The 19,113-nt window shown below is 34.9% G+C and overlaps 3 protein-coding genes across 10 annotated transcripts in view; 1 reads left to right on the forward strand and 2 right to left on the reverse strand.

Moving 5' to 3' along the window:
* LOC107750134 (probable E3 ubiquitin-protein ligase HERC4) overlaps positions 1-13,218 on the forward strand; it is a 22,735-nt gene extending 9,517 nt beyond the window's left edge. For 3 of the 4 annotated variants that reach the window (XM_016565396.1, XM_016565395.1, XM_016565398.1), the window contains exons 10-24: positions 1,094-1,218; positions 1,351-1,410; positions 1,510-1,621; positions 2,554-2,743; positions 3,748-3,920; positions 4,358-4,477; positions 5,621-5,719; positions 5,797-5,970; positions 6,042-6,185; positions 7,377-7,543; positions 8,008-8,074; positions 8,176-8,258; positions 8,407-8,590; positions 9,316-9,418; positions 10,882-11,430. In XM_016565396.1, the coding sequence (XP_016420882.1) occupies positions 1,094-1,218; positions 1,351-1,410; positions 1,510-1,621; positions 2,554-2,743; positions 3,748-3,920; positions 4,358-4,477; positions 5,621-5,719; positions 5,797-5,970; positions 6,042-6,185; positions 7,377-7,543; positions 8,008-8,074; positions 8,176-8,258; positions 8,407-8,590; positions 9,316-9,418; positions 10,882-11,090 (2,010 nt within the window). In that variant the 3' untranslated portion in view covers positions 11,091-11,430. Of the gene's footprint in view, positions 1-1,093; positions 1,219-1,350; positions 1,411-1,509; positions 1,622-2,553; positions 2,744-3,747; positions 3,921-4,357; positions 4,478-5,620; positions 5,720-5,796; positions 5,971-6,041; positions 6,186-7,376; positions 7,544-8,007; positions 8,075-8,175; positions 8,259-8,406; positions 8,591-9,315; positions 9,419-10,881; positions 11,431-13,119 lie in introns of those variants that run through there. The other variant, XM_016565397.1, reaches the window with a different exon arrangement.
* On the reverse strand, positions 13,126-15,198 carry LOC107750148 (cytochrome c oxidase subunit 5B, mitochondrial-like). The gene is made up of 4 exons (XM_016565414.1): positions 15,025-15,198; positions 13,431-13,501; positions 13,257-13,356; positions 13,126-13,169 (listed from the first exon to the last, which is right to left on the reverse strand). The coding sequence occupies exons 1-4, from the start codon at positions 15,119-15,121 to the stop codon at positions 13,126-13,128; spliced, it is 312 nt and encodes a 103-aa protein (XP_016420900.1). The 5' UTR covers positions 15,122-15,198.
* A 2,190-nt stretch (positions 15,199-17,388) lies between these two features.
* The window catches only part of LOC107750135 (dnaJ homolog subfamily C member 12-like), a 2,857-nt gene continuing 1,132 nt past the window's right edge, over positions 17,389-19,113 (reverse strand). For 2 of the 5 annotated variants that reach the window (XM_016565399.1, XM_016565400.1), the window contains exons 3-6: positions 18,552-18,691; positions 18,439-18,483; positions 17,869-17,923; positions 17,389-17,773 (exon numbers count right to left, since the gene is read on the reverse strand). In XM_016565399.1, coding sequence (XP_016420885.1) covers positions 17,595-17,773; positions 17,869-17,923; positions 18,439-18,483; positions 18,552-18,691 — 419 coding nt within the window. In that variant the 3' untranslated portion in view covers positions 17,389-17,594. Of the gene's footprint in view, positions 17,793-17,868; positions 17,969-18,095; positions 18,236-18,438; positions 18,484-18,551; positions 18,692-19,113 lie in introns of all 5 variants that reach the window. The other 3 variants (XM_016565401.1, XM_016565402.1, XM_016565403.1) reach the window with 3 other exon arrangements.

Here is a 19,113-nt window from a genome sequence, read left to right on the forward strand (position 1 = left end):
AATAATAATAAGTTATTCTCTCTATGCTATTTTTCAATGTTTCAAGTGATGCAGGTGTTTTTTTCCCTGTAGGTTTTTTAAATTAAAAAAAACATAAATTTTTCATAATGTTTAGTGAATTTATTTGGTAGTCTGAGGTGGAATGGGGATTTTTTTATAGGTTTAAAGGGGGACACGACCAAAAAAGTTTGAGAACCACTGATCTAAAGTTAACAGACAGTGTTTAGTGCAGTGCACATGTTTACATATGTTTATTACAGTGACTTTGAGTTACCTAAAGTAGTGTGAAGCAACAGATTTGTTTTTATATTTCTGCAATCTGCTTTAGTTTGTGTGATTTGTTACTGACTCACAAGGTTGGAAGTTCAACAAATCAGTCAGTATACTATGATTGTAGTTGTTAAATAAAAATGTCATTAATATCAATTCATGCATCACCTAATTTCATCGTAACATATAGGCCTGGCCTACAGAAAAGAACATTTATGTTTAATCTATCTAATATTGTGTTGGTCATACTATACAATGATTTATAGCTTGTCTTTGTTGAATAATACAGAACATAAAGAGCTTTAAAAAAATAATTGCATATTAAATCGCAATTAGATTATTTTCCAAAATCGTTCACCCCTACTGATGAGTTATGTGCATTAAGACCAGGGACATTTAATTAGAAAGAAAGTAAGGTCAGCTTTAATTTCATGTTGCCTTAAAATCATGCAGTGAATGAAGGACCAAAGTGTGAACATTGAACAACTGCTTAACAATATCCAATGAGATGCTTATATTTACAATAATATTTCTGTGATGGTACCAAAATGTAACAGGAACAACTGTCTAGTTTGTATTTGTTTTATGGTATAATATGGTAAAAGGACAATCCACAGGTATTGTGTTTTATCTGGATGAAATTATAAGAATTATTTCCAGTTAGCCCAAATCCTGTTTTACATGGTAACATAACAGGTCATCGTCCAAAACTGTGAAATGTATTTTAAAAATGTGCCGTATGTGTTAGTTTGTCCAGTTCCCGTTGTAGCGATTAGCCACTCGCTGATGTTCCTGTTTAAATGACTCTGCTGTATTGCTGTAGGACGACAGCCCTCCAGTTGATCTGAGGATAACCAGACCTGATGGACAGATATACACGCTCAGTGATGACCTCATCAAAAAATGGCTCAATCACGGCCATTGGAGACTATCACCAGAAATCACGAAGTACTGCTTTTTACATTCATTATTAAATTAAGGCGTGTAGATGAAACTCAGTCTAAGTGTAACCTAAATTCAAATGAAAGAACTTAATAAAACAGTCCATCATACTGATAATGTGTTTTATGTCTCTTGTAGTGAGATTGATCTTGTGTTCGCTTCAGCAAGTTGTCTCAATGGAAGCTTTCTGTCTGGAAGGTAACTAAGCCGTTATGCATTTAATACGTTATATTACTCTGTGTAAACCTTATAAATAGCTGATGATCTTTTCTCTAATGAGAGTGTTTTGTTCTGCAGTAATCCAGATCACTACAGCACTAACAGTAAGTGCTCAGGTGTAGACGTTAACACGGCTCGCCTGCTCTACCACAGACTCATCCAGCCCGATTACCCACAAATCTCACAAATTGTGAGTCACTTGTTTTTTTGTCATTTTATCTCATTCAGAAGACGTACAGTAACTCTAAAGGAGAAGTTTTTCCAAAAATGTATATTAGCTGAAAATGTACTCTCCCTCAGGCCGTCCAAGATTAGGATGAGTTTGTCTCTTCATCAGATTTGGAGAAATGTAGCATTGCATCAGTGTCTCAGCAATGGATGCTCTGCAGTGAATGGGTGCCGTCAGAATGAGAGTCCAAACAGCTGATAAAAACATCACAATAATCCACAAGTAATCCACACCACTCCAGTACATCAGTTAACATCTTGTGAAGTGAGAAGCTGCATGTTTGTAAGAAACAAATCCATCATTAAGGCTTTTAAACTTTAGACCTTTGCTTCTGGCCAAAACATGAATCCATAATATTGCTTCCTCCAGTGAAAAAGTCCATCTCCTGTTGTCCTCTCACATGAAAATCCACCCACATATTTGTTTAGAGCTGTTTCGGACTGTTTTGTCTTGTAAACTGTGCTTGATCTGTGTAGTTTTCTCTCCTGATTCAGATCAGATTACTTTCACTGAAGAAAGCAATATTATGGATAGAGGACTCATATTTTAGCCAGAAGCAGTGGTTTGAAATTAAAAACATCTTAATGAAGTATTTGTTTCTTACAAACACGCAGCTTTAACAGGCATTAACTGATGGACTGGAGTGGTGTGGATTACTTGTGGATTATTGTGATGTTTTAATCAGCTGTTTGGACTCTCATTCTGACGGCACCCATTCACTGCAGAGCATCCATTGCTGAGCAAGTGATGCTACATTTCTCCAAATCTGATAAAGAAACAAACTGTTTGATCACTTAAGGGTGAGTAAATATTCAGCAAACTTTCATTATTGGTTGTATTGCTAAGTGCTCTTCATTCATGTTGTAACCAGTGCATGGCTAATCCTAATACAGGTAGCTGCTAGTTTGGAGAAGAATCTCCTCCCCAGATTGAGCAGTTCTCCTCCTGACATTGAGGCTCTGAGACTGTACCTCACGCTGCCCGAGTGTCCGCTCCTCAGCAACCCCAACAACTACACAACCCTCACTATTCCCTTCGCCAAGGCCGTCGTAAGCCTGAAGGACGCCCCCCTCAAAGTGCTCGGTATGTCCCGTCTTCTATGAGAGGAGTTCTGTTTGTTAGGCTTCATCATAACACCAAACAATATTTCGGTTGGCCAAAAACAGCTATTTTACCAAACTTGCCCTGTATCATATGTTGGCTGAGCACAGAAAGGCTATATGTGACCCTGGAGCACAAAACCAGTCTTAAGTCTCTGGGGTATATTTGTAGCAATAGCCAAAAATACATTGTATGGATCAAAATTATTGATTTTTCTTTTATGCCAAAAATCATTAGGATACTCAATTTAAAAAATTGACCCTTATGACTGGTTTTGTTGTCCAGGGTCACATATATAAAGTGAAGCATTTTTAGACTGTTCTTCATTAATGGAGGACACAAATATACTTCACAGATTCTTTAAGACTTCTTCTCCTGCATAGGAAAATTTCCAGACCAGTTGGATCTTTACATTCTAGGCTGGTTTTGTTTTTTGAAGTAAAAAAACAAGTTTGCAACTGCATGCATGTACACAATGGCCACATTTACCAATTGCTTAGTGCACTATTAGTGTACAATAGGCAATGGTCAACTTCTGCACATTGTTAGGTATTTCTGAAGTATTTCATTTATCACAACTACACTTCTCAAAAAAAATGAAGGCTTAAGAATAATTTCTTTCTAAGGGATAATTTTCCCTTTTAATTTAATTAATTAATTTTAATCTCATTAGGGAAATGTCTGAGTCATCATACTTCACCCCAATATTAAATGAAAAAAATTTTTTATATCTACAAATCATCCTTTCTTTTTTTTTTTTTTTTTTCTTTGTGACACTTTCTTGCCAAATATGCACATTTTCTCCCCCAAATTTTCGTGCAAATAATGCATGCATATAAAACCACCCAAACTTTAGACTTCAAGATTTTACGGCTACTTCAAACTTTCAGGCTAGCTCGTGGTTAAAATCTGTGGCCTGCTCATTTCACATGAGTGGTTTTTGTTGACATTTTCAATCAATCGTTGTTATTTTTGTGTTTTTTAAGGAAACTGGTGGTCAAAGTTTGAGCCAGCGGTCTTCCAGAGGCTGGTGGAGCTGTACAAGGAGGTAGTGGTGTATCTGCTGCGGATGCAGAAACTGGGAATTCCTCTTTCTGACCAGAGGATCTTCACCTGCTTCCTGCACACCTCACTCAAATTCCTGGAGGTCCTCCACTCGGTGAGCACCACAGTTTGTAAACGTAGACATAGGCTGTGCCCCAATTCACATAACATCCGTTCTAAATACTACAATTAGAATTAGTGTGTCCCAAATCATAGTACATTAAAAGAGTATGCCATCATTTATACTCTATACTCTGGTGATGTTCTTTACATTATTCAGAAACATGAATATTTTTAGTGTGTCTCGCATAAATTTGTGAATTGGAACACATCCTGTCTTTTGAAAAAAGAAATTCTGTAATATTGCTTTACATTTAGCAGTTAGCAGATGCTTTTATCCAAAGCTATTTGTCAAAGAACCAACGATAGTCATAATGCACAATTGCAGCTTTATTATGCAACTAGATTAGGAAGCAGGCTAGAGAAGAGGTGAAATGCAGTTATTTTTATTTTTTATTATTTGCTAATATCATTCTGATTTTCGTGCTGCAGGTTAATGAGCGTGCTGGCCAGATCATCCAGTATGACAAGTTTTATATTCATGAGTTGGATGAGCTCATTGACATCAGGAATGATTATGTCACCTGGTTTCAGCAGCAGATGTTCTCTGTGGTGAGTTTTCTGCTTCGGTAGGTAATCATTATACACTGCTGAATTTTATGGTCATTTACAGTAACTACATTGTGAAGTGTGTAAGTCCTTTGCTACTAACTGCACCAAACTGAATGGGGTCATGTTTGAAACTTACTATTATTTTGGTATTATCTGTTTGCTACCACTAGTGGTTTAAAAATGACACTTTTCTGCATCTTTCAATCTGTGAATTACCGTATTACCAAAATACCGAATTACCAAAGTTTTTGCATTGTTGAGAGAAAATAACAGATAAAAACAGACAAAAACACCGATAATTCACATCTGTCACATTGTATTATTTCATTCCGTAATAATGTAAAATACCAGTAAATAAAATTGTTAAACATTTACAAACACTATCCACCTTTTTCTTGCCGTAAAAATGGGTTGCGGCCTTTTGTAAATTCTATGGGTCTAGCTTCTGGTCTCATCCGCGTCCAGCTATTTTTAGCTGAACAAAACAGTTTGTTTTGCTGCTTGATATTGAAAATTGGTGTGTCTTACCATATTATTTTAATGTATCATCTTAATTGTGAACACACTGGTTTGTAGTGCAAACAGTTTTACTGTTTACTGCACGTTGTTATTCTTCTCGTTCTCGCCCATAGGCTTACTTCCGCATTGAAGAAAAAGGTGGATAAACGTGTATTTTATTTCTCCTCACTCCACAATAAATGCTTTAAATTTGACTGTATTCAGAAAAAAACAAGAATGAAAAATATAAGTATAAAATATAAAGATACATTTTAGTGGTATTCATTATAAACAACATGTGTTGTAAACGCGAGGCCAAAACTTAATTGCCAACTTGTGGGAAATGTGCTATACAAAAACTTAGGCTCACTTCTCTCTATGATTCAGCACAAATTCAAATGTGTCCATGTTCACAATGTAATATTTGGTTGCTAAGCTATAGTTTATTATGTATACAAGGCGTTGTACTTCAATATGTTGGCTTCTGTTTAGTGCATTTTGGTTAGATGATGAATCATCTGAAGCACGTTTCAGATGATAAAAAATGCAACTTAAGTTCCAGTAAATGCAGTAGTCATAATGCTGTGGACAGACATACAATAACATCCTCACATTCTCCTGTCTCTCGTTGTCTGTTTTGTGCAGGTCATGGACTCTCAGGTGACCATGTGCAAATACCCATTTGTTTTTGACGCTCAGGCAAAGACGGCGCTGCTTCAGACTGATGCTGTGATCCAGATGCAGGTGAGAGTGATCTGCCTCATCTGATGATTTGACATCATGTTTTACCGCGGTGAGCTGACAGTGCTGTTTGTGATCAGATGGCGGTGGATCATGCTCAGAGACAGAACTTACACTTTCTGTTCCTGTCCGGTGGAGGAGTGGAGTCAGTAAACCCCTGCCTCATCCTCATCGTACGCCGAGAAAACGTGGTCGGGGACTCCATGGAGGTGCTGAGGAAGTCCAAAAACGTTGATTACAAGAAGCCGCTCAAGGTAAATGAGTTGGTGTCAATCTGTTCCTCTTTAGTGCTGCTTTGGCGGTTTTTAATTGTGTTATTCTGCAGGTGATCTTCGTTGGAGAGGAGGCCATAGACGCTGGCGGCGTGAGAAAAGAGTTCTTCCTGCTCATCATGAAAGAACTCTTGGACCCTAAATATGGAATGTTCAGATACTACGAGGAGTCAAGACTCATCTGGTTCGCTCACAAGGTACAGTAAAAAAAAAGCACAAATGCCCACACTCAGTGTCCTTCAAGAAAAAAAATTCTAAAGTCTTTTAGGACCCAATGAAATCCATTTATTTTTTCCTACATTTTCATTTTTTTTTTTTTTTTCTGGATTCCTTTTTTTTTTTTTTTTTTTTTTTTTTTTTTTTTTTTTTTTTTTTTTTTTTTTTTTTTTTTTTTGGTCAATGATTAAGTTAAATGTTAGTAATCAAAACAAAAACTATGGCCAATTCATTGAAAACTGTTTAACATCAATTTATTGAAAGTTTAAAAAACAAATTACATTTTTAGGTCCCTATGAAATACCCTTTTTCTAGAATTTTTACCAAATTCTGTTTTTTGTTTTAATTTTTCTGAATTCCATTTGAATTGTTAAATTAAATTTTAATAATCAAAAAACATATCTAATCATTTGAATTCATAAAAACTATTTTTTTTACAATAATATAAAAGGTTTAATTTTTTTCAGAAATTCTGTGTTGTGTATATTAAGCCTTAAAACATTAAGAATTGAATTAATCTTTTAGTCGAATGTCAATTAAACAAACCCATTCAATTTTTGGCAAACTAAATGTATTGAAGTGAATCGAAAAACAAGTTGCTTGAGAAAATGACAATCTTATAACAAATATATATGATATAATATATATATATATATGTGACCCTGGACCACAAAACCAGTCATAAGGGTCAATTTTTCGAAATAATATGAATAAAGAAATAATTGAATAAATGAGCTTTCCATTGATATATGGTTTGTTAGGATAGGACAATATTTGGCCGAGATACAACTATTTGAAAATCTGGAATCTGAGGGTGCAAAAAAATCTAAATATTGAGAAAATCATCTTTAAAGTTGTTCAAATGAAGTTCTTAGCAATGCATATTATAAGTTTTGATATATTTACGGTAGGAAATTTACAAAATATCTTCATGGAACATGATCTTTACTTAATATCCTAATGATTTTTGGCATAAAAGAAAAATCAATAATTTTGACCCATACAATGTATTTTTGGCTATTGCTACAAATATACCCCAGCGACTTAAGACTGGTTTTGTGCTCCAGGGTCACATATGTACATACATGCCTCACTCACAAGGTATATCAGATATGCTACTGATGATGTTACTGTAGTGTAAGATGAGAAAATGTCAATCTCACACATGGCAGACATTTGAAGACATTGACTTGTTCCATCTGATCGGTGTGGTTTGTGGATTGGCCATCTATAACCTCACTATAGTGGAGCTGAACTTCCCACTAGCGCTGTACAAGAAACTCCTGAAGAAAACTCCCACTCTAGAGGACCTGAAGGAGCTCATGCCTGACGTAGGAAGGTGGGTTTGTTTCAGATGAGACTTTGATTTTCTGTGTTGTGCTTAATATTTCCAGAGCATAAAGGACTCATATTATGAAATATCAAATGTACCTTGTACCTTGAATGTACCTTGATCAAATGTACCTAGACTTTCTTCCCAGTCCTTAAACTTCTGACGTTAGACAGAATGATTTGGACGTAACTCATTCATTTAGTCAAAACATATAATTCAATGCAATACAATGAAGATTGAGAATTGTACCTCAAAAGCCTGATGTTCATATTTGACACTCACATCAGAATGCACGTAGTAGATTGTGTACAACATATTGTTCAGCAAAGTTTTGATAATTTAGAGGCCTTGTGTGAATGTGTGCATCAAATACAATACTGTTAGCTTTATAGGTTTAAGTAATAATCTTGGATTAGTTTAAATGTGATCCTCATCAATGGTTTTCTCTATCTGTGTCTGTGGATCTTCAGGAGTCTTCAGCAGCTGCTGGATTATACAGAGGATGATCTGGAAGACACTTTCTGCCTGAATTTCACAGTAAGAACAAGCTGTTTGTACATAATGTCTGTCTTTAAATGCGTGATTCATAAAAAAAAAAAATACATGCATATATGGTCATTTTTATTTTATGATGACAGGTAACAGAGGAAATTTTTGGCACCACAGAGGTATTGGAGCTGGTTCCCAACGGGACAGACATCAGCGTCAACAAGTCCAACAGGTATTATATGCACCATAATATAATGCATTCACTCAACACGACGGTTGTTTGACACTAACTGACTTCAGTTCACATATAAACTCCAGTATTTGTGATTTGATTTATATTTTTGCCTAACTAAATGGTTTAACCTATTCAACCTATCCAGGCAGGAGTTTGTCAATGCCTACGTCGATTATATATTCAACATCTCCGTGGCTCCTCAGTTCAGTGCTTTCTACGCGGGATTTCACAAAGTGTGTGGAGGGAAAGTTCTAGAGCTTTTCCAGCCCAGTGAACTGCAGGCCATGGTCATAGGAAACACCAATTATGACTGGAAGGAGTTAGAGAAGGTAAAAATTAACTGTGGATGAACTGTACCAGCTGATAGTGTAATTTGCTCAGACTGCAGCTGGTTTTGTGCGTGTTTGGTAGGGTTGGGTATCGTTTGAATTTGATCAATTCCGATTCTTCTCGATTCCCAGTTTCGATTCCAATGTGGTTAAAAAAAATGAAGTCAAACATATAGATATCAAACATATTTATTCTGTCTCTTTTTGCAAAACATTTAATTGCTGCTGAATACCATGAACAAAAATCAGCCGGCTACATAAAAACTGGACTCGTTTAAGAGCTGTTTGTGTGCAAAATAGAGCTGCATGATTCTGGATAAATTGAGACTTTTTTTTTTAAATGGAGGTTGTATAATTCTCTCACAATTCTGAAGAAAGAATATTAGACAACTAAACAAAATCTCATGGAATTTATGAATGAAATGATTCAATGACTCACTCAATATTTACTTGTTTCATTACTGGATGAATCAGTGTTTTTGAATGAATCTTTTGAATGAATGATTCAAATACAAATACATTTTTAACAGCCCCTTTTTTCCACATAAAAATAAAATATGCGCACACAGGAATTGATAAGTGGAATTGAAATTGAAATTTTACAACATGTATCCGATTCTGTAATTGGAATAGATTTTTGATTCCCAAGCCTAGTGTTTGGAAATGTTTTGCTACTGTAGTTTGTTGAGGTTGTAAATGTTCTGCGTGACTGTATTGATTCTCAGAGCACAGAGTATAAGGGCGAGTACTGGGCCGATCACCCCACCATCAAGATATTCTGGGAAGTGTTTCACGAGCTGCCTTTGGAGAAGAAGAAACAGTTCCTGTGTAAGTGAACCATCTTTGAGTATATATTTACACAGTGTCCAGCACATCAGTCATCTGCTCTGAACAGGACCTCAGATTTGTACAATTATCCCTCTTTTCAGTGTTCTTGCACTACAAGCAAAATCATTGTATTTTCCTGCACTGGTCAGCACTGGTTTTGTAACGTCTTCTTTCAGACTAGTGGAGAGAAAACATCCAAAATATACATTTAAGTGATTATTTGCAATGTATCCTGCATGTTTAAAAGTGACATGTCATGAAAATCTGACTTTTCCAGGTTTTAAGTGCTATAATCAGGTCCCCGGTGCATCTACTAAACAAGGAAACGTGAAAAAGATTAACCCAGTAACTTTGTTTTGGGAAGCCTTTTTATGCAAGCGTCGGCGGGGAGCAGCAGCTCATTTGCATTTAAAGAGACAGGCCCGAAAAACAGCGTGTTTCTGCTTCCACTCAAAATAGGCATTTTCAAAATGATAATAAATGATATAAATGATCTGTGGAGTATTTTGAGCTGAAATTCTGACACATTCTGGGGACACCAGAGACTTATATTACATATTGTAAAAAGGGGCATAATATGTCTCCTTTAAAGGCTGAGAGTCTGGTGCACTTCAGCAGCTCTTACTTGTACCAAACTTTAGTTTTATTCCTATCTGTATTCTGAAGGTTTTTACAGAACGGTTTGTTCATCTATCATTCGGCTGGTTTTATTGTTGCACTTTATCTGTGTGCATCTTTAGATTTTGATTACAATGTTTAGTGTAATCTCAAAATAAGTTTTTTTTTCCTTCACTTCAGTAACACTTATACACACCAAAATTTGCAGTTTCATTCATATCTATATTCTGAAATGTTAACAGAGAGGTTTGTTCATATTTGTTCATCTGATTTTATTATTGCACTTTGCATCTATTTATGTCTGTAGATTTTGATTACAGAACATATCTTTAAGGGCTTTTCTCAAAATGAGTTTTTTTTCCTCCACTTCGGAAATATTTACCTACACTAAACATAAAATTTTTATTCCTATCTATATTCTGTTTTTATAGAGGGGTTTGTTCATATATTATTCACCTGATTTATAAAACATTTTATTCCTGAATAGTGAAATGTGTTTTTATCTGTTGACAGTATTTTCTGATTTATGGAGTGATAAAAAGAGAAACCCAAAGCCCCTCCGTAAAACCTTTAATTCTAATATGTCAACAAAATCAAACAAGGACAGTTTTGAATGTGGCTTTTCTGGAAATGTATGCAAATAAGTGAATATTCAATGAGATACTCATGTGCATAACATTTGACAGGAAACATAACATTTGCAGAAAACTTTTGTCTTAATGTACTGTGATTAATCACCTGGGCAAAGTATGGTGTTTAAGTAACTTTACCTAGCTGTCTCTGAAAGGTTATGCTCAGAACCTCAAGCTGACGTTTTGATGTTGTCTTCCTGTCATTTACACTAGTGTTCCTCACGGGCAGCGACCGAATCCCCATCCTGGGCATGAAGAGCCTGGTGTTAGTGATCCAGCCCACCGGTGGCGGAAAGCACTATTTCCCTGTAGCGCACACATGCTTCAACCTGCTGGATCTGCCCAAGTACACTAATAAGGAGACACTCAAAGAGAAACTGCTGCATGCCATCGAACACACCCAGGGCTTCAACCTCGTCTGACGTCAGCGAGCGCAAAACGAGCAATCCGACTGTATGTGAGACACAGGTACCACACGCTTCAGCCTGCAGAAACATTTGTGTACTTCATTGTGTGACTGCTGCCTTCGAGTTGTTTTCAAAATTAGCATAGAAATGTTTATTATGCATCTGAATAATCATCAGTTACGATTTGAATAAAGACACTTATCTGCAAAAATAGTGTCCCAGTGGCACTTAAATATGTAAACAGTATTTGTATATCAGAGTTTTGTTACTTACTCAAAGTTTGGGTGATATTTGTGTGCTAGTGAGCATTTAAAGATTTCTCCTTTTTTCCCCTCTTTCTTTCTTTTTCTCTTTTTTTTTTGGAGTGGAAGAGGGGAAATAGTTCACCCAAAAATGTAAATACTAAAATACTGTAAATTGGCTGAATGTGTACTCACTCTCAGGCCATCCAAGATTAGGATGAGTTTGTTTCTTCATCAGATTTGGAGAAATGTAGCATTGCATCAGTGTCTCAGCAATGGATGCTCTGCAGTGAATGGGTGCCGTCAGAATGAGAGTCCAAACAGCTGATAAAAACATCACAATAATCCACAAGTAATCCACACCACTCCAGTCCATCAGTTAACATCTGGAGAAGCCAAAAGCTGAAACAAATCCAGCATTAAGATGTTTTTAACTTCAAACCGTTGCTTCTGACTAAAATATGAATCCATAATAACGCTTCCTCCAGGGAAAAAGTCCATCTCCTGTTGTCTCTCACATCAAATCAGTTGTCTCTCCTTCTCAAGTCATTAACTGCTGGACTGGAGTGGTGTGGATTACTTGTGGATTATTGTGATGTTTTTATCAGCTGTTTGGACTCTCATTCTGACGGCACCCATTCACTGCAGAGCATCCATTGCTGAGACACTGATGCAATGCTACATTTCTCCAAATCTGATGAAGAAACAAACTCATCCTAATCTTGGACGGCCTGAGGGAGAGTACATTTTCAGCTAATATTCATTTCTGGGAGAAATGCTCCTTTAAACATGCAACACACTATGTAAGGTTCTATACATTAACATCAGTATCATAAACGAAAAATGAACAACTATATTTTACAGAATTTAGAAATTCACCATAGTGAACAAATAAATGTTAATGTATAAATACACAGTTGTTCATTATTCATTCAGAATGCATTAACTACTGTTATATTGTATTACTATTACTGTTAAAATGAATATGTAAAAATTACACTGAGATTATGAAATGCTATTGTTTATTAACGATAGTATTTAACTAATGTTAGCATTACAAAACCTTTGTTTTTTATTTTATTTAATTACATAGAATATGATTTTATTCTAAATGACTTCACAAACTAACGCCTCATGGATGCAACCGATACGAAGATGTTGGATTTGCTAAACGTTGTGTGACTTTTTTGAAAACATTTTGGCATATTGTTCAGATTCACTTCAGGATGTACTGGATGAATATCGATGCAGAATCATTTTGTTCTGCACATAATTTTGTTCAAAGGAAGTGGTGTGTGTCCTTGCAGGATCTTTAAACCACTTTTGTGTCATGTGCCTTAACTGAAAACACACACACACACACACAGATTGTTTTGGGCTTTTTTGTGTTTCGTTTTTTAGAAGTTTGAGTAAGTATCAAAATCTGATTGCAGCAGCAGAACGTGTCTGATGAAAACGCTGTTATAATGTTCATATACTGGAGTGGCAATGCAAAGTCTTACGGGTGTTTAGAAGTTTGCATGATTACAGAATCAAATAAAATGCCACTGATAACATTCTAAGTAATAATTTATGTCCAATACAAATAATAAGTGAGTTTGATGATTGGAGTTCAAGTTCAACTCCATCAGTCTTAACCCGCTCATCACACACGTGTGTGAGATTTAGTTGCTGTGCCATTGTGTGAGTGCTGAAGGAAGCAGTCAAACAAATGCTGACATTTTTCCTGTGTTTGTAAATTGTAAATAAACAAAAATTTTTCTAGATTTGATGTTGTGATTTTTTCCCCCTGTATACTTTAGTTGGATTTAGTGGATCGTTTGAAAGCTTGTTGCCACCATGAATTGAGAGACTCGAAATTTTGACAAAAAAAAAGAGATCAAAACTCTCAGAAAAGAAAACAGGACTTTTAAATTTAATCCAAAATGTAAAAACTTACAGAGGCAGCCGACCAGTCGTTTGTTATTGATGCTGGGAACGATATGAGGGTCGTCTCTGGTTCCAGTGTATTCCTTTGGCTTGAATATGCTGTATGGATCCTGTATAACAGATGATGGGTGGTTCAGAATGAAAACAATACACTGGTCAAACAGAATATCATTGTGTGTTTTACCTGGCCTTTCTTCATGGCCTGCAGGATGCGTCTCTCCAGCCCCGCTGCCTGCTCTTCATCTGTTGGAATACCTGAAAACAGAAAACATGATCGATGGTAAGACAGTGATACGCTTGAGTAAAAGCGGACGGTGCAACCAGAGCCCTGGAGGACAAAAAATAAGAGAAAAATATCTGCCATTAATACGGTCAAAAAAACTTTTTTTTTTTATTTAATTGTGAATACAGTAAACAATTTCATATACATGTTTTATTTAAATATAACCTATTATGCCCCAGTCACATATTCTCATTGAAATGATAATGGCATTACATCATAATCTGAGATTTATCCTCAAGGGATCAAAGATTCTTCTAAGAAAAAAAAAAATATTAATAAAGTTTATACTGCAAATGCATATGCATTTATATTCTATTTTAATAAAGTTTTTGTAAAGTGTTATAAAAATAATTTAAATATAATCTTTTACTCTAAATAAAAAACGTTTATTATAACAAAAATATAATGCTTAACAGACCATGCACATTCATACGCTGAAAGATTTTCACTCAGAAATTTAAAGAAAATTTCACAATGATTTATGAATAAATAGCAAGAGGCTGAATTTTTGTATTTGTAAAAAAGTATTCCAATAATCTTTGTTTTATTTTTTTTACTATTTTTTACAGTGTATATCAGTGTTAGTGTATATCAGTGTTATTATTTTATAATATTTATTATTTGGTGGGAACAAAAAAAAAACAGAATTGTGCAAAATAAAAATGTATTACATTTTATTAATATTTTGATTTTGTTTTCATTTTAATTTTTAAGTTGTAGTCAATTTGTTTTTTGTTTTGGTTTTTTCATTGAGTATGTATGGTCTAATTCTTATTTTAGTTTTTTTAGTACAGTACAAGTTAACCTAAATTAAAAATTAAAAAAAATATATATATATATACTTTTTTTTTGTTACAAAAAAACTTGCTGTAAAAGTTTTTATGTATTTTATTTCAAGTAACGATTTTTTTAAATGGTTTTAGTTTAAGCTTCATTACTTATACTTGCATGTACATTCACTAATTATACATTAGTTATACAGGCAATAATGTTAATGTTACTAATTTAAAAAGTGCCACCAGCGTGTTACTGCAAATAGTTTTGTTTACACTCGCACTTGGTCTTGAGATTGCGAAGACACCACTTGTCCACTAGGTGTCGCCAAACATCGGGTAAATAAAGCGGCGCCCTCCATGATCCGCAGTAACTGGCGCACGAACATGAGTTTAGTGCCAAGAAAGGCCAGAGCTCGGCCTCCACAGCATAAAGAACAAGTGACCTTGATTAAACGCACTCCGTATATATCATACGAGCCTCCACGTTATCGCTTTAAGTCATGTCTAGCGTATTTAACCCTACTTTCAAGTGTACTTTAATGTTCTTCAGATATCACCGAGCAGTTTCATATGTCCGGTCTGTCAGAGCATTAATATGTCACTCTTTCAAAAATATCGAATAGGACAGCATATTGCTTTATTTTTGTACGTGCATGAATAATATCAGTAGTTTATCGTGCTGCTTAATTTCTCTGTAGAAATTCCTGAATGTCTCTCACCTTTACCGGCCATCGCACGCTGAGGTGTTTTCATTAAAATATGTTGTCTTCCCATCAGAGTCAGGCGACAGCCTCTCAGAAGGATTTTACTTGCCATCTTGACTTTAAACGTTCGGTCTTCTGTGCGCGCACAACTGTATGTGAACTGGAGTCAGTGAAAGCCAATAGAATGATTGACACATGGGACTGACCAATCACAGAGAGGATCCGCTGGACTTTAACCAATGAATGAACACACAGTTGAGGAAGAGCGGACAGTAAAATAAAAGTGAAATCTGTTCCGACTGCCTTTAGTTCTGTTCGAAGAAAAACCGGCAGATTTAACAGATGAAACAAAAATATTAAAAATTAAATAAAAGTAAATAAATAATAAATTAATTTAAAAATGCCTTTAGTTCCGTCACAAGGAAAACCGGCAGATTTAACAGATGAAACAAAAATATTAAAAATAAAATAAAATAAATAATAAATTAATTTAAAAATGCCTTTAGTTCCGTCACAAGGAAAACCGGCAGATTTAACAGATGAAACAAAAATATTAAAATAAAATACAATTAAATAAATAAATAAATATAAATGCATAAAAAAATGCCTTTAGTTACATCAGAAGGAAAACCGACAGATTTAAATAGATTAAATAAAATATGTAAAAATGAATAAATAAAATAAAAATAATAGTAAATTAGTGAAAAAATCGACAGATTTTAATAAATAAATACAATTTTAACAGATTAAATAAAAAATAAAGTTAAATAATAGATTAATGAAAAATGCCTTTAGTTCCGTCAGAAGAAAAATCTACAGATTTAAAAAGATTAAATGGAAAATTAAAAATAAATAAATACAATTAAAATAATACACGAATAAAAATCCTTTTTATTCTTTAAATAATGTAGTTCTGTCATAAAAAGTGAAATGCTCCATTAATATGATGATTAATATGTTAATGGAAACATTGTGCATTATGATGGAGTCTGTAGCGTAATCCACTGTATCTGAAATAGTTTGAGCTGCAGTTCAGTTCAATAGAAATCAGTGGAACGCATCCACTCATAGCATTGAAGTAAATCTTCAATTTATCAGTATATATTGTAATAAATATTTAAGAAATGATTGTTGTATCTGATTGTATTAGTAGTCTATACAGTGATAGTCGATGGGAGAAGCAGATGAACACAAAACAGCAGAACAACAGAGTTAAAGTTATGGTTACTTAAACTTTATCATTCAGCTGTGTTTCAAACACTTCGGCTCTTATATGTTCTTACTCCACACATCTATTAAATATGAGTCCTTGAAAGCACACCGTTTATTTCTTTAACTTCTCAGCTAATATCAATGGTGTGACCTACTTCAGATGCAGCCCAAATTACAACAACACTAGTGCTTACATACAAATATATTCAATAGTTTTATCAAAAATATTGCTAGGGACAATACAGTAGTCTCTAGATATTGCGCTAGGGACATGTCAGCGTCCTTACTAAATTCTACGCCCTTGAATAAGAATCAAATGAGATTCTACTGAATAAACTATTTCAAATAACATTCTACTCCAGTAGAATGTTCAAGATCCAGTAGAATCTTAATAGAGGATACTTTCCCTTTAATCTCTTTAGGACTGGTTGCATTTATGTAAAAAAGATAATGACTTCTACATTTGTGTCCTATTCCACAGTAGGTTGTTTTATTTATGCACCATGGGCTGACAATTAAGCACAATGCACAACAGACATATTTTTACACAAACACACAGATTTGCCTCAAAATGCTGATTGCACATGGCGCTCATATGATAAACACTTTTCTATCTCTTTTTCTGAACATAAATAAAATGGCTTATATGTATATTAATTGAATGCTATTTTTATTCATATATATCATGAAAATCAGACCTTCACAGACATAACCCACTGTTTTTTGTAACTCGTGTGTGTTTTTAATGTAAACTTGTGTGTGAATGAGAACTTAGTTTAGTACTCACATGCTGTGACAGCCGCTTTCTGTGCGTGTGCTTCGAATGTGTGCACTCAGAAAACAGTATATCTGAAGTTTAAACTCATATGGTTTAAAACGCATGATTTCAGAGCGATAAACATGATAATCAGAACCAAAACAGATGTTTTTAGCAGGTACGAGCTGTAATGGAGCAGCACTATTCTGGAAAAGGGGGCGGGGAGCAGCAGCTCATTTGCATTTAAAGACACAGGCCCGAAAAACAGCGTGTTTCTGCTTCCACTCAAAATAGGCATTTTCGAAAATGATATAATAAATGATCTGTGGAGTACTCTGGGGACACCAGAGACTTGTATTACATATTGTAAAAAGGGGCATAATATGTCTCCTTTAATTGATGCTATATGCATAAAAATGCATTATTTATTACACATTATATTCATTAAAATAAACTTTATAATCATTTATTGTGCCAATCTGCAGGCTTGAAACTCATATTTCAACAAAAAATCATTCTGATTGGACATTTAAGGCATAGAAAGCATCACTGCTGAACATTAATATCAACATATCTTACCTTTCTACAAAACAAATTAAAACAGACCAAGTCAACGTTATGCATAATGGTGACGCGTAGTAAATGAATGGTCAGTTCTGATTCTTTCCTCTATATGTGGAAGAATAGAATAGGATAAGAATATAGAATATAGAACGACAGAAAATATGCATTTATATTTCATAGTTCCTGAACTTCTGTAAAAGGCCTGAGGGAGCTTCACCAGCCCAGCGAAGCCTGTGATGCCAAAAATCATCTGTGAAACAGAGACATTAGGGTAAAAAACTAATAACTGAAGAATTGTAAATAGCCATGACAAAGAACTCTCTTACAGGATTCAGACGGTTTCTCTCCATTCACGTTCACTGGATCTGGATCTTTTGCAGCCTCAAGCATCGGCTCTTTCTTGCTTCTCACGGCCCAATGCATTGACTGAGATTTCATTTTAGGAAACACATTCATGAGTTATTATAAATTGCACGACAGAATGCAGTGTTAATTTTCCATGCATTCGTTCATCATCAGCGTCCTGTCATTCAAAGCAGCGACTAACACTCACTGTTTTAACAGAGTCACTGAGCGCTCGCCACTCGCTGAACGGGATTGCAATTCGACTTCGGAGCCAGAGATCGTAATTCTTTCTTTTCTTATCATCCGTGAGAACCTCTTTAGCCTCCTTTAACTTCTGGAACTCCTCCACTGCAAAACGTTCACTCACAAGTGTGAGTAACAGATTCAAATGCTCACGAAAGACATGGCAGTGAGTGTGAGAGTGTGTGTGTGTGTGTGTGAGTGTGTGTGTGTGAGTGAGTGTGTGTGTGTGAGTGAGGGAGTGAGTGAGAGTGTGTGTGTGTGTGTGTGTGAGTGAGTGAGTGAGTGAGTGAGTGTGTGTGTGTTGCAGCCTCAAGCATTGGCTCTTTCTTGGTCCTCGCAGCCCAATGCATTGACTGAAAAGTAATGCAATTATTATAAATTGTTATAAATGTAATGAATATATCACCTACCTAACACTCACTGTTTTAACGGAGTCACTGAGCGCTCGCCACTCGCTGAACGGGATTACAATTCGACTTCTGAGCCAGAGATCGTAATTCTTTCTTTTCTTCTCATCTGTGAGAACCTCTTTAGCTTCCTGTAACTTCTGGAACTCCTCCACTGCGGAAAGTGTGTGAGAAACAGATTCAAACACTCACAAAAGTGACGTTCAGAACGATCTGACAGATTCCTGTATTAATGTTCCTGGTCTTACTGTGAATAATTCATCAGTAAAGTTATTGTGAAAAAAAAAAAAGGAAAATTATTTGTCTTTGTGATGTTTCATCATGTTAGTTTAGGTTAGTGCAAACCAAAAATATACATAAACAAATATTTAAATGAATACATTTACAATGATTTAATATAAACTTAAATTATCAACATTTAAATTGTTTTAAAAATCTCCAAAAAGTATTTTAGTCATTCATTAAAAATTGTGCGAACACAATCCACTAAAAATGAATTTTTAAATATTTTATTTGCATTTTTTTTTTTTTTTTTTTTTAATTTTTTTTGAAAGTATTTTTTTTTCATTGTAAATC

Source organism: Sinocyclocheilus rhinocerous, unplaced genomic scaffold (genome assembly GCF_001515625.1).
Source record: "Sinocyclocheilus rhinocerous isolate Xijiao unplaced genomic scaffold, SAMN03320098_v1.1 scaffold1822, whole genome shotgun sequence".
Lineage (NCBI taxonomy): Eukaryota > Metazoa > Chordata > Actinopteri > Cypriniformes > Cyprinidae > Sinocyclocheilus > Sinocyclocheilus rhinocerous.